At 41.6% G+C, this 15,109-nt stretch overlaps 1 protein-coding gene across 8 annotated transcripts in view; it reads left to right on the forward strand.

Annotated features, from left to right (window-relative positions):
* chd3 (chromodomain helicase DNA binding protein 3) overlaps positions 1 to 15,109 on the forward strand; it is a 117,800-nt gene that overhangs the window by 64,325 nt on the left and 38,366 nt on the right. For all 8 annotated transcript variants that reach the window (XM_072591517.1, XM_072591524.1, XM_072591519.1 and 5 more), the window contains 7 exons: positions 784 to 925; positions 3,487 to 3,618; positions 5,464 to 5,581; positions 5,711 to 5,835; positions 6,693 to 6,924; positions 9,180 to 9,346; positions 14,073 to 14,250. In XM_072591517.1, the coding sequence (XP_072447618.1) occupies positions 784 to 925; positions 3,487 to 3,618; positions 5,464 to 5,581; positions 5,711 to 5,835; positions 6,693 to 6,924; positions 9,180 to 9,346; positions 14,073 to 14,250 (1,094 nt within the window). The remainder of the gene's footprint in view (positions 1 to 783; positions 926 to 3,486; positions 3,619 to 5,463; positions 5,582 to 5,710; positions 5,836 to 6,692; positions 6,925 to 9,179; positions 9,347 to 14,072; positions 14,251 to 15,109) is intronic.

Here is a 15,109-nt window from a genome sequence, read left to right on the forward strand (position 1 = left end):
TGGGCTTATTGTGACATTCTTGAAAAGAGCTCATCAGTTATTTTCCACCTACAGTCTGGGAAATGTTGCTCTTTCAAGTATTCAATGATTCTCTTTTGAAAGGTATTGAATGTGTTTCCACTGCCCTTTGTAGCAGCTGGCTCCGTTTTTATTTTTGTTTATAAGTGCTTTTTCTTTTTGCCAAGTATTTTAAAACTTCTCCAGTCTTTCCACTTTATTTTATCTTCTCAGCCTTGTAACTTTCTCAAGAAGTACAAACAAACGAGCAGGGGCTTTGATATCACTCGAGCCCTCAATGAGGCTGAATATTGATCCAGCTGCTTGCTTTATTTTTGCTTATTGACATTAAGGGAGGATCTCGTGTGGTGCATTGGTAGTGTTCCTGTCTCTGGACCAGGAGACTAGATTCAAGTCCCACCAACGCCAGAAGTGTACAATAAAATAGGTTAATTTAAGAAATATCTAACCGACCCTAATTGATCACGAGTGGAATTTGTTTCACTTGTGTGTCACAGTGAATTTTCTAATTCTTAGCTTTGGTGAGGTAGTGCACTCATGTCTTCTTGTACTCATGTCTTCTCATTCCTGTATTGCCCCTCTCAGAAATAATTGTATTTTAGTTCCCTATTTGGTGAAACCTCCACTTAGCTTCTTTAAAAAGTAATGTACTCCAGTTCCTTTTAGCTGCCGGTTGTTTTAACTTACCTCACCACCTCTTCCCCAGGTGTAATGAGGAGTAGGAAGAAGTGCTGCCTTATCTATAATCTCTATACTATTTTTCAGAAAGTACTATAAATTTATTCTGACAAGAAACTTTGATGCGCTGAACTCGAAAGGTGGTGGAAATCAGGTGTCATTGCTGAATATTATGATGGATCTGAAGAAATGTTGTAACCATCCTTATCTCTTCCCTGTGGCTGCTATGGTAGGTGATCACTCTGGTATGTTTCTTTCTCAGTCCCAACTTAGTGGCCTGCATTTGATCCAGCTGCTTGCTTTATTTTTGCTTATTGACTAGGATCTTAACAAGTATATAGCCAATAATGAGAGGGTTTTATGTCCTGGTGTCCATGAAAGGCAACTGTGCCAAGCAATAGTTAGTTTTAGTTGAGGCTCTTTAACATTAACCTCTTTCACACTTTTAATGGAATGCTATCCTTTAACACCAGAGACATTGAACATAACTGAAGCAAAACATATAGGGTTTTGGTCAAACTGCATCTTGAATACTTTGTGCAGTTTTAATTCCTTATTTAAGCAACATTGTATGAACATTGAGGAAATTCAGAGGAGGATCACCAGATTGATTCTGGAATGAGCAAGCTGTCTTATGAGGGAAGCACCAAACTCTCTCTCTAGTGCCAGTTTCCTACCCTTTTCCTGTGTCACTGTGCACCATTTAATATCCAAAAAAGACCATCCAATGCACTTTTGAATGCCTCATTGAACCTCCCTCCATGTTTCCAGGTTGTGTATTTCATACCCTAATGAGTCACTATGGCGGGGGGAAAATGTTTCCTCACACTAACTTTGCTTTGTCTGCACACCACTTTCAATTTGCACCCCTCTTTTTACAAGAGGAGCTGGCTTTGTCGTATCTACTCTGTCCAGCCCGCTTATGATTTTGAAAATCTCAGTGAGATTGTCTCTGTCTCTGTCTCTGTCTCTGAATATTTGTTTTGGGAAGATCAGCCCTACTACTTCAATCTATCCTCCTAACTCCGGTTTCTTACCTGGAGTGATTCTAGTAAATCACTTCTGTGTATACTCCAATGCATTCGTGTCTTTCGTATCATGTGGTGCCCACACCTGTACACAGCACTCCAGCTGAGGCGTGATAAGTGTCAAGTTCACATGGTATCCTTGCTCTTTAGAGTTGTACCCTTTACTTTGTATTGACTTTTGTGTTCTTATGACCAAAATGCGTCACCTCTCACTTTCCCAAGTTGAATCTCAACTGTCACCTATTCACCCATTCACGTGACGTGTTAATGTCCCATGCTGGGTTTGTTTCCACTGGAGTTTGAGTGAGAGACAACTTTATTGAAGTCTATAAGATCCTGAATGTTGGCATTAACTTATGTGGAAAAGGATGTTTCTTTTTATGAATGAGTTCAGAACTAATGGACACTTTTTCAAAACAAAGGGATCATTCTTTCAAGACTATGATGAGGGTAATTTCTTTAAAGGTTGTGGGTCTTTGAAACTCTGCCTCCAGGAGATGGTGGATGTGTGGTTGTTGTCTTAAAAACATTTCAGAGGTTGTTACAAAGGCAAAGTTGCTGTAGTCCTAGACGACCACAGGGCTGATCTCTCATTAGAGAAAAATAATGGGTAGTTTGACCTCCAGGTCATCACACCTCAGGGAAAGGGGGAGAAGGAGAGACCTTTTAATGGTCAACTCGGTTAATGTGGGAATTGAAAACGTGCTATTGGCAGACATGGGTAGATTCACTTTTTAGAAGAAGGGATCAAAGTTTGTTGAAGGTAATTGGAGATGTAGAATTCAAAACAAACCAATTAGCAACAATTTTATTCAATGGTGGATTAGACTGAAAGGGCTCAATGGATGATGTTATTTCATATAATTTCCCTCTCAACAGGTTTTTTGGGTAAGAGTTCTAGATTTCTGCTTCACCTTGTGGCATCGCCTCTCAACAGCCTGGCTCAAATTCTAAAGTTCTGTCTCATGTTCTAGACACTTTTACCTTCCCTACCTCAGATGGTAGTTTTTCTCTATAACTGAATGGAGTCATTTTTATTCTAACATTTTGAGTAGATCACTCCTTAATTTTCTGTACTCAATGGAGCGTAATCCAGGTTTACATCACTGTTTGAATCCTTGTCTCATCTGCTCCTGCCAGTATGTCCTTCCTGTGCTGCATTTTCTATAGAATTGAACGCTGACACCTAGTTTCCTCTGGAGTACTGTGAACAGTCCTGAACTATCACTGATAAGTAGACAGCAGACAGACCAGAACATTGAACATGGGTTGATGAGGAGGGAGAGTGCATGATCCTATGGTTGGTATGAGAATTTGGTGCATTTTCTTTGGGAAGTTGATACAATTTGGCCACAACAGGAAATGGAGAAGTTTAGTGCAGAAATGTGAGCAGTAGAATTTAAAATAAAACTGCAGAGTCCCTCAATAACAAGCTTATGATCAGATAATTATTTCAGTTGTGGTATTGTGGGGAGGGAGAACAGTTTCTGATGTGTTACCCTCCCCACTCTCCCATGCTGTCTAGGCCATTTGTGTTGCTTAGGCTCTTGGGCAAGAAATCAGAATACATACCCTTCTGGAATGGGTGGCGGGAGAAAAGGGAAGCGAAACTCTGTGGTGCTGGAGCTTTTTACTAAAAGGGTACAGAAGCTAATAAGATATGGTGAACATTAGCAATTCTGCTAATTTTGATGTTGTAACTCAGCACTGATACGATTAGAGGTCTGTTCTGACTCTGCTGCTTTGTTTTCCTCTGCTGCAGGAGTCTGCAAAGTTGCCAAATGGTGCGTATGAAGGCAGTGGGCTGATCAAGTCATCAGGGAAGTTAACACTCCTCCAGAAGATGCTGAAGAAACTGAAAGCCCAGGGTCACAGGGTGCTGATATTTTCTCAGGTACAGCTACTCTCAGGCTTAGGGTGCTGAGATTTTCTCAGGTACAGCTACTCTCAGGCTTAGGGTGCTGAGATTTTCTCAGATGGCTCATGTCTTCAGTGCTCACTTTTCATATTAGTACTTAAAGCCAAACCTTCTGATTCGTTCCGCCAGTTCTACGGTCGTACGGGTGATATGGTTAATTTTTATGTTCCCACTAAGCTGTTCACTTTCCAGCTATGCAGTGCAACACCACACCAATGAAAGATGGGGTTGGGGCACTCTTGTTCAGAATATGAATTGTTGGAGATGATTTGAAGTCCATCTTGACTTCAGGCATGTTGCTGCTGTCTGTTTTGGAGCTTAGTTCACCACCTTAGTGCTGGACTGTTCAGAATCTGAATTGAGTCGGCAAATTGGGAGGTGATAGATGAATGAAAATATCTTAACTGCAGAATTGATCTGGTCAATACTTCTAGTAAAATAATAACATGATAACATTGTGATTTGGCTGGAAATAATGAATAAGGATCTTCCTAGAATTTAATAATTAAGCTAATAACATGTCAAAAGAAAATCCTGTTGTTTTAGTATGTTAGGCCTCATTGGAGTAGCATGCTGGAAGGCAAGCCCCTCCTAATTCCAGAGTTGCCATAAAAGTTAAATTTTATAAAGGTCGTCAAAATCCCCAGTTACCTGCCTGAGAGACTTTGTTGAACAGACAACATGAACCTGCACTTAACTAGTTTCTGTACTAAACAAGAACTGCTATTTATTACAAATAAATAGATGCTAACCATAGTTAAACAATATGAACTGTTGACATTAAAGCTCTGTGTTAAAACTTTAATTCGCTTCTAAAAATCCCCTAATGCGCATGGCAGATGAAGAAAAAAAGTAGCGTTTAATGGAGGAGCAAAACATACTGAGAAAACAACTGAATTGTGCCAGCCCTCAGGGTTCAGAGAAATATTCCTTCTGTTTCCTTTCATTCTCCAAGGTTGTCCTTCAGGTCCTTTCTCTGTATCACATGAGACACTGAGCAACTGATTTACCAATTATGAAATCTGACTGGTTAAAGGCAACAACACACAACTGATAGAAGAAGCAACTGGATTTCCTTTACCATCGGATTTTCTTATCAGAGTGGGAGACAGACCACCAGAGGCCCGAGAGAGCTTCTACCTTTGTCATTTGCATATGCATAAGCTGTTTGTCTCTCCAGGAACTAATTGGAGAGTTGCTGTCTGGGTGATGACCTTTGGCATCCATGACCAGTCACAGTTACCCAAAACAATTAGCTACTTGTTCTTGACTGAATTGCACTCTGCAAGTGCACAGTGATGCTCAGCCATTTACAAACCACATCCCCACCACTTGATCAAGGTAGCAGTTTAAGTACCATGTATGAATTTCAATAATTTCTTTCGCAGTCCTTTGGTTTCAAAACCCTCCCTCTTTTTGTTTCTTCTTCTTGATAATCAAAAATACAGAAGATAACACTTCACGATCATTACATGTCGCTGACCTTGCATGGATTGGATAGGCTGAATGGCTGTCTGACACACTGAAAGCCCACATCTTACATCTGCCACACTTCATTAGCTACATGCTGTGTGAAAAAGCCACACAAAGTGTCTTGGCATGCACAAGTGCCACATGAATGTGCAAGGGATTCTGTACTCAATATTGCCATGCAAACATCATGAAATGTACTATGTGAAGACCACATCAAGCTCTGAATTAACTCATGGCACCCTGACATTTACATAGATCACAACCTTTCAAGCTTTTTTAAACTGGACTTTGTCCTCAAAGTTATCACATTCCCTGTACTACCACCCTTATATGCTGCCTTTTCCTTAGATGACTAAAATGTTGGATTTATTGGAAGACTTCATGGACTATGAGGGCTACAAGTATGAAAGGATTGATGGAAGTGTCACTGGTGCAATGAGGCAGGAAGCTATCGACCGATTCAATGGTGAGTGTGGCAGAGACCATCCTTGAAGATTTTTGTGCTTTTTTTCCCCAAATGCAGAGTTAACACTTTCTTCCCCCCACTGCCTTTTCTCCCTCTGCTCAATTACACTATTTATTTGTCTTTTCTCAGCTCCGGGAGCTCTGCAGTTTTGCTTCCTGTTGTCAACTAGAGCTGGGGGGCTTGGAATTAACTTAGCCACAGCTGACACAGTTATCATCTTTGATTCAGACTGGAACCCCCACAATGACATCCAGGTGAGAGACAAGAATAATATCAGTGGTGGGGTTGAGGGCAGGAGGCAGGCTGTCTGTTGCAAGCAAATCCGTCTAGGCATGTCTAGTCTAGGTTTCACTTTTTTTTAATGCCATAGGGACCGTAAGAGAGAACTGGGCAGATCAATCCAGTGCTGAGATTGTGGGCATTCAAAAGTAGCTTTGGACACTGAGCCTTTAAACTTATTCTACATTGTATCTGTGTGATCAAGTTTTGAATATAAAAGATTAAGGAGTTGGTGCAATTGGGTTATCTAGTAGTTTAGGTATGGCCTTCTGGAATAGGAGTCGTCCAGACCAGGGGACAAAACTTCAACATTTGAGCTAGCCAATTCAGGGGTGTTGTTAGAAGCACTCTCTAACACACAAGGAAGTGGAATCTGAACAATAACTCCTCCCTCACACTCCTGAAAAAAACACATTGTGGATCTGACAGGGTTAATTGAAAATTTAAAGACGTCCTTTCATTGGATAAGAGTATCAAGGTGAGGAGCCAAGCAACTACAGAGGAACCTTGATTATCCGGCATTCATTTATCCAAATTTCGGTTTATCTGAACGAGATTGCAAGGTCCCAATGCTTGGCTAAACTACTATCCAGCAGTCGATTAACTGAATGAAATATTCCCCATCCACATCCTTCGGATAATCGAGGGCCTTCTGTAAATTGCATCCAATCTAATTGAACGCCAGCTGGTGCAGTGGACTGAATGGCCCCTCCTAATTTCTGGAATGACTAGTGTTTTGAGCTTAGTTTTGAACTTTATTTAGTCCTGCGTTGATGCTCCTGATTCACATACCCGTCTCTTCATTCCTCCCATTTCTGTATTTGTACTTCAGGCCTTTAGCAGAGCTCACCGCATTGGTCAGGCAAATAAAGTGATGATCTACCGCTTTGTCACTCGCGCCTCTGTAGAGGAGCGAATCACACAAGTGGCTAAACGTAAAATGATGCTAACTCACCTGGTGGTTCGGCCTGGCCTGGGCTCCAAGACTGGTAGCATGACCAAGCAGGAGTTGGATGATATCCTCAAGTTTGGAACAGAAGAACTCTTCAAAGGAGATACTGAAGGTAAGCAGATTGAAGAGAAAATCCAATCTTAAACATAGCAGTGGAGTTAGTTGTCAGGGAGAAAGGAAGAAGCTGAACTGATGTGGTGAAGTCTCTTCTCATCTCAACCACCCTCTCTACAAGAAGTGCTAATCTATTTAATGTTGACGTTGGGTAGATATAATGCGAAAGCAATAAAAGGGTGTGCTGATGGGGTGAGATGATGAAATGAGGAAGGTATTTTCTGTGCTGTAGAATTCAATACAGTGGGAGCTGGAAAACTAAGAAATGACAAGGACTAAGAGAGGAAAGGTGCTCTGTGATGACTTGGGTTTCCTTTGTGCAAAATCTGCAACAGCTGTTGTGACCAATTTGGGGATGAATTGATCCTTTCCTTGACCCACTGTATTTATCGCAGTTTATTATTAATTTTAATGGGCCAGCATTCATTGTGCACCCCCTAGTTGTTCTGGAGGGTGGTGATGAACTGTTGTCGCCTATCTGCTGTAGATGGGCCCCTGCCAATAGATAGAGAGTTCCAGGAGTTTGGTGTTCCTTCAGTGTCACTAGGTCAATGTATTTCCAAGTAAGGATACTGACTAGCTTGGACGGGAACTTTAAAGGCTCTGTTATTACCATGTGTCTTTTGCCCTTATCCTTCTGGATGATAGTACCTTCCAAACCCATAATCACTGTCTAAGGATCTGTGGTGAATTACTGCAGTGTATCTTGTAGATGGTACAAGATGGAGTTTTGGTGGTAGAAGGAGTGGATGTTTGTGGATTTGACTGCAGTCTTGTCTGGTCTGCTTTGTCCTGAATGGTGTCAAGTTTCTTTAGCGTTGTTGGAGCTGCACCTATCCAAGCAAGTGGGGAGTAATCCATCATTTTCCTAACTTGTGCCTTATGGATGGCAAACAGGCTTTATCAGGATGTAAGTTACTCGCTGCATAATTCCTAGTTTCGGACTTGTTCTTGTAGCCACAGTTTTTTTTTATAACTAGTCCAGTTCAATTTGTACTCCGTGATACCTTTTCAGGATATTGATGGTGGGGATTTCACAATGGTGAAGCCATTGAACATCAAGGGCAATGATTAGATTCCCTCTTGTTGGGGATGGTCATTGCCTCGCACCTTGTATAGTGTAAATGTTGACTATTGGGCTGATAAGTGGAAAGTTGATGTTGTATAGGTCTTGTTGCATTTGGGCATGGACTGCTTCAGTATCTGAGAATGTTGCCAAACATCGTGCAATCATCAGTGAAGGTCCACAACTTCTGATGTTTTGATGGACGGGAGATTGTTGATGGAACAGCTGAAGATCATCAAATTCACAGAAAGAAAGATTATTGTTAAATTTTATATATCAGATGTTTAATGATGCGCTATATAAGTCAGATATACGTCAACAAAATTCCTTTAATAACAAGTGACTAATTTATTGCAAACAACTTACTCCAGTAAAGGTTATTAACAAAAGATACAATCAAATACAGCTTCTCTTCCAGGAGGGAGGGAAAAAACACATCACCCTGCCTCCACATCCTCCCACTTCCAATTTGAGGAAATAACACAACTGCTGGATGTTATCTCAAAAGTACTTTGGCCAAGTAATAGTTAAATTCAGGAACAACAATTGTTCAGATTGTCCCAAATGCTGGTCTGCAGTTGAAGTTGATTCCATGTGAACTGTTGATACTGGGATTTCTTCTTTAATCAGTCATGGATGGCCAAAGTTGCTTTTCTGGATGCAGCAGTGTAGATTTTGAATTCCCATTTATTAACTTTCAACATATGATGTCATTTCCCAGTGGCTTTTCAACTCAAACTTTGAGATGAAGCATTTTGAAGAAAAAGGGGGCAAAGGCCTTTGTCACTTGGCAACATCTCTCTCTCGCCCGTGCTCTCTCTTGCCCAGATTGTATCCTTTGGAAATGCAGCATTTCCCTGCTGAAGCCTTTCTTTTCAGAGATCTTTGACTTTTTTTTGCTATTCTACTTAATCCATGATACTGCCATCTTACCACCTCGGTCACCTGAGTCACTTGGAACAAATGAAAGTTTCACTTTCATTTGGCACCTTTTTTTTATATAACTGATATCCTCCATGTCCTTGCTGCAAGTGTGGCTAGGAACCTGACCTAGGTTGTCCTAGTGTGTATAGATCAATACATTTGTTTCTACTTTGGCTCCACTGCAGTATCCACTGTTGTTACCATCATCTCTGAAAGTGTAAATTCTCAGGTGACTCATGCTCTCTCATTCTATGTATTTGCAGGTGATAATAAGGATGAAGACAGCAGTGTTATCCACTATGATGGGGCTGCTATTGATCGACTGCTAGATAGGAACCAGGATGCAACAGAGGACACAGATATACAAAGTATGAATGAATACCTCACCTCCTTCAAAGTGGCTCAATATGTTGTCCGGGAGGAGGACAAGGTAAACAAGGCTGACTGAATTGGGTTGGAAAGTGTGTGAGCAATGTATGATACAAAGTAATACCACTAGTGGTTCACTTCTGTACCTCAGTCAATCTATCAGATGTACTGCCTCACAGTGCAATAACAACCCCCTCTCTGTATCTATCTGAAATGACTTCCATGAACTGTATATATCCTAAAATGAATGCAATATGAATCAAACAACATGGTTACATAAAAGGCAAAAGTAAGGATTGCAGATGCTGGAAACCAGAGTCTAGATTAGAGTGGTGCTGGAAAAAGCACAGCAGGTCAGTTTAGCATCTGAGGAGCAGGAAAATCAGCATTTCGGGCAAAAGCCCTTTATCAGGAATCATGGTTATACAAAAGCCAAATATAGCAGATTTGAGAAATGTGGAATACTGGAAGGAATCAGTTGGACTGCATCTGTGGAGAAACACAACTGACTCGAAGCATTAGAGCCAAAGACCGTAGGTTTGAAATACGAGAAACAGAGGGTAGATGAAGGTGTGCATTTATCAGTTTGGAGAGGAGTTAAAAGTGATATCCCTTGGGGATTGGAGTAGGGACTCTTTTTTGATTTATGTAAGCAAATTGGAGATGGATGTTGCAGATGATATTAAGCTGGGGTGCATAGTAAGAATGACGCTGAGTAACTTCGGAGGGACATTGATAAGTTGGTTAAATGGTTAGATATGACAGATAAAATTCATTGCAGGGAAATGTGTGGTAATGCATTATGGTAGAAGAAATATAGAGGCAATACAGGCTTGATGGTATGTCTTTTGAGGGGAGTATAGGAGGGCAGGGAACCTTTGTTCATGTGTGTGATTCTCTGAAGGTGACCAGGCAATTAGAAACAATTTAAGAGGGCTCATTAGATCCTTTAGGTTTATAAGTAGAAGCATAGAATACAAAAGCAAGGAAGACCTGCTACATCTTTGCAATTTATTGATCGTACCACATTTGGAGTACTGTGTTCAATTCTGGGATCCTTATTTAAGGAAGGATGTTAAAGCTCAGGGCGGGGGGTGGTGGAGAGAGATTAATTTTAAAGGAGATTGACTAGAATGATAACAGAAATGAGGGTTATTAAATGTGAGGAAAGATCGGAGAAATTGGGCTTATTCTCCTTGGAGTAGACGAGATTAAGAGGTGACCTTATTGAAGTTCAAAATTCTGAACAATTTTCACAAGGTAAAGACAGATTTTCAGTAGTTAGTATGTCAGTAATTAGGGGTCACAATTCAGCAAGAGAGCTAGAAGTGAGGTGAGGAGAAGCTTGTTTACTCAGTGTTGTTAGGAATGGGTTGCCTGGGAGAGTGGTGATTTTCAAAAGCAAATTGAATATATATTTGAAAATGTTGAATTTAGAGGGCAATGGAAATAGGGCTAGAAAATGGGACTAGCTTTTGGGTGCTTTGGGCACCTGTATGGAAGTGATGGTTTGATTGATCATTGAGTCTTATGCAGCCCCAGAAAGTAGGTGTAATTAAAATATAGATCAGCCATGATCTAATTGAGTAGTGCAAAAGGTTTGAGGTGCTGAATGGCCTATTCCTAATAGTTTCTTTCTTTAAGAAAAAGGCATGAGCAATAGAAATACAGAAGGGCTATTGACAATTTAAGGCCACTTTTGGTATTCATCAAGATTATTGCTGATCTACCTCAACTCCACTTCCTGCACTATAAATCTCCAGGCCTGTATTCCAGAATATACGACCTTCATGTAAGGTGGGCAAAGAGATTTTTTTTAAAAAGTGGTGGTGTCTATTAGAGCTCAGAGGCCTGAGTCTTAGAAGGCTCCTCAAATGAAGCCATACAAGTAGAACTTGAAAACCAAAAATGAGCAATCGCATTATTTGGCATGTACTACAGGACTCCAACAATCCTAGAGAAGGACAAGAGCAGATACGCAGGCAAATTTAATCAAAATGTCTTGCATTTTGTCACAGTCCTCTAAATTGAGTATGCGTCAGGTTGGTTAGCTCAGTTTGCAGTGCAGAGTGATAGCCAACAGTGGTTATTCAATATAGTATAGCTGAGGTCACCATGAAGAGCCTGCCCTCTCACCATCTCTTCTCCTCCTCACCGCCACCTCTTTCCCCCCCCCCCCCCCCCAATTGGGCATCCTCCAATTAAAAGCACCACCAGAATCAGAGAGCTGCCCCTCTGATCCAGCTAAGGACGTGATTGTTGGGCCACTTGCTGAGATATTTGTGTCATCGACAGATATAAGTGAGGTGCCAGAAGACTAGAGGTTGGCTAACGTGGTGCCACTATTTAAGAAAGGTGGTAAGGAAAAGCTAGGGAACTATAGACTGGTGAACATGACATCTGTGCTGGTCAGGTTGTTGGAAGAAATCCTGAGGGTCTGAATTTACATGTATTTGTAAAGGCAAGGACTGATTAGGGATAGTCAGCATGGCTTTGTGTGTTGGAACTCATGTCTTACAAACCTGATTGAGTTTTTTGAAGTAACAAAGGGGATTGATGAGGGCAGAGTGGTGGACATGATCCAGAAGGTTCCTCATGGTAGACTGGTTAGCAAGGTTAGACCTTGGAATGCAGATTCATAGTTACTTGAAAATAGAATCTAGGGTAGATAGGATAGTGAGGAAGGCATTTAGTATGATTTCCTTTATTGGTCAGAGTATTGAGTCCAGGAGCTGGGAGGTCATGTTGTGGCTGTACAGGACATTGGGTAGGCCACTGTTGGAATATTGTGTGCAGTTCTGGTCTCCTTCCTATCATAAGTATATTGTGAAACTTGAAAGGGTTCAGAAAAGATTTTCAAGGATGTTGCCTGGGTTGGAGGATTTGAGCTATAGGGACAGGTTGAATAGGTTGGGGCTGTTTTCCCAAGAGCTTCAGAGGTTGAGGGGTGACCATAAGAGATTTATAAAATAATGAGCATGGATAGGGTAAATAGGCAAAATCTTTTCCCTGGGATGGGGAGTCCAAAATTAGAGTGTGTAGATTTAGGGTGAGAAGGGAAAGATATAAAAAGGACCTAAGGGGCAACGTTTTCATGCAGAGGGTGGTACGTGTGTGGAATGAGCTGCCAGAGGATGTGGTAGAGGCTGGTACAATTGCAGCATTTTAAGAGGCATCTGGATGGGTATATGAATAGGAAGGGTTTGGAGGGATATGGGCCGGGTGCTGGCAGGGGGGACTAGATGGGTTGCGATATCTGGTCGGCATGGACGAGTTGGACCGAGGGGTATGTTTCCGTGCTGTACATCTGTATGACTAAGTCATCTGCTTTTTGTTCTTTTTCTCCTCTGGCTGGGATGTTAGGAAGCCCTTGTCTTTTCGTAGGCAGTGGCTTGTCTTCAGCCCCTATGGGGAGGTGATGGCCTTAGTGGTATTATCACTGGGCAGTTAATTCAGAGAGCCAGATAATGTTCTAAGGACCCAGATTTGAATCCTGCCATGGTGGCATTTGAATTCACTTTTTTTAAAAAAGTCTGGAATGAAGAGTCAAATGATGACCATGAAACCATTGCCAATTGTCAGAAAAACCCATCTAGTTCACTAATGCCCTCTTTAGGGGAGAAAATCTGCCACCCTTACCCAGTTTGCTCTGCATTAGACCTCTTCAGAACCACAGCAATCTGGTTGACTCTTAACTACTCTTTAGGCAATTAGGAATGGACAATAAATGCTGGCGTAACCAGTGATGCCCTCGTCCCCTGAATGAATTAATTTTTGTTTAAAAACCCCATTGATATGCCACTTTTTCTGGGGTTAATGGTTCAACCTGTGTCAATCAATAGTTTGAGCCCTTCTTGCTAATAAATACAGGGTAGGTACCCAAGATGTCAGGGTGGACAACTCTCATCCCTTCCTGTACATCAGTCCCCTCAAGGTCACTTCTTAATGTAGTCTATGCTAAGGGCCAGTTGCTATCCCTTTCCAAACACTTCCGTAGTTAAATATAACTTGAGTTTGGAGAAGGGAATCCAGCACCTCAAGCCTACTCTTCCATTTACTAGGATCTTATCTGAGCCTTGACTCCACCTCCTGCCTGCTCCCAATTACCCTTTTAACATGTTCCTCATTAATTAAAAATGTCTGTGTTTGCATTAAATGTATTGTGTCCCAGCATCCTCTATGGTCTGAATTCTGCAGGTTCACAAGCCTTTGCAAAAAAAGGGAATCCACTCCCACAACCATAGCCTTAAACTCTTCTCTTGTAAGGAGACACATCTGATCTGCATTGATTTTGGCAGTCCCGTTTTAAATGATAAGAAATTGGAACAATGAGCTTAGCCGTTGAGCCTGCTCCGCCATTCATTCGGTCCCACGCATCTTTTTTTCTCTGCACCCTTGATATCCTTGATTTATCAATAATTTATCTATCTCTGCCTTGAATATACCTAAGGACTCTGCTGCACCCCCACAGCTTTAGCATCTTTTATACCTCAATTAGATTTCTCCTTTGGTTTACACAGGATATCAGAAGATTGTCAGTTCAAGAAAGTAGTAACCTCAGCATTAGGGTGAGCTTTGACTCTTCCCTTATATTGACTGACTACATGGAATTGTTTGTGCGTTTCCATGCAGTTATGAAAAGTCAATGCTGTGCAAGTTAATTTCATGAGTTTTGACACCATACTGAAACAAGTATTTAAGGGTCCTTAATTTCTTAAGTGTCATAGTCAATCAATTACAAGTTTATCAATGTGGATATGATATCGAAATTTCTTCTGTGACTGTAGGAAGAGGAGATCGAAAGGGAGATCATCAAGCAAGAAGAGAATGTGGATCCTGACTACTGGGAAAAGCTGCTGCGGCATCACTATGAGCAGCAGCAGGAGGACCTGGCAAGGAATCTGGGCAAAGGCAAACGAGTCCGCAAGCAGGTCAACTACAATGACGCTGCCCAGGAAGATCAAGGTCAACAGCAGAGCTATGCTTTCCTAACAGACATTTGATTGACCATACCTGGTTCAGGTGGAAATGCTGAGCTACCAGCCAGTTGGAAACTTTGGCGCTAAAATCTCATGTGCTCAGCCCTTCCCAGCTTTGCCCTGCCCTGCCCGTCTAGTCGATTGCATCTAGGGACCCTGCAACCACACGGGATAAATGTGGATTTCAACAGCTTCCTCATTCCCCTCCCCCCACATTATCTCAGTCCCGAGCCTCCAAATTGACAACGCCCTTCAGACTTGTCCATCACTACCACCTCTGACCTACCATCATCTTCCTCCTCTTCATCCACCTATCACTTTCCCAGCTACCTCGCCCAACCCCACCATCTTCCTATTATTCTCTCAGCCCCGACCCACTACCCTCATTCCTAATGAAGGGCTTAAGCCCGAAACGTCAATCCTCCTGCTCCTGTGATGCTGTCTGACTGGCTGTGCTTTTCCAGCACCACACTCTCGACCCTGCCCCATCTAGTTGATTGGTTGAGTTTTATAATGCAATGGGAGGAGCCTGTTGTAGACTGTTTTGAAAGAGATGTTTCCCTTACCCTTTCCATTATACTTATTTAAGTTTCTTTTCTAGATTCTGTTTTCACCATGTGGAATTCCATGTGCTAACAACCTCTTGTATACTTTAAACACAATCTCCTTATCTCTTACTTTGTTTCTGTGCTGAATATCTTAAGTTCATGCCATTTGTTCTTGAATCGACGGCCACTAGAAGCAGTTATTCCCCAGGTCACTCTTTTTGTCCGAAGTCTAAGTGTACCTTTGGATGTCTTTTTACTTCATTGGAACCAAGAAAGTTAACATGTTGGAAATTTGAA

This window comes from Chiloscyllium punctatum, chromosome 21 (assembly GCF_047496795.1).
Source record: "Chiloscyllium punctatum isolate Juve2018m chromosome 21, sChiPun1.3, whole genome shotgun sequence".
Classification (NCBI taxonomy): domain Eukaryota; kingdom Metazoa; phylum Chordata; class Chondrichthyes; order Orectolobiformes; family Hemiscylliidae; genus Chiloscyllium; species Chiloscyllium punctatum.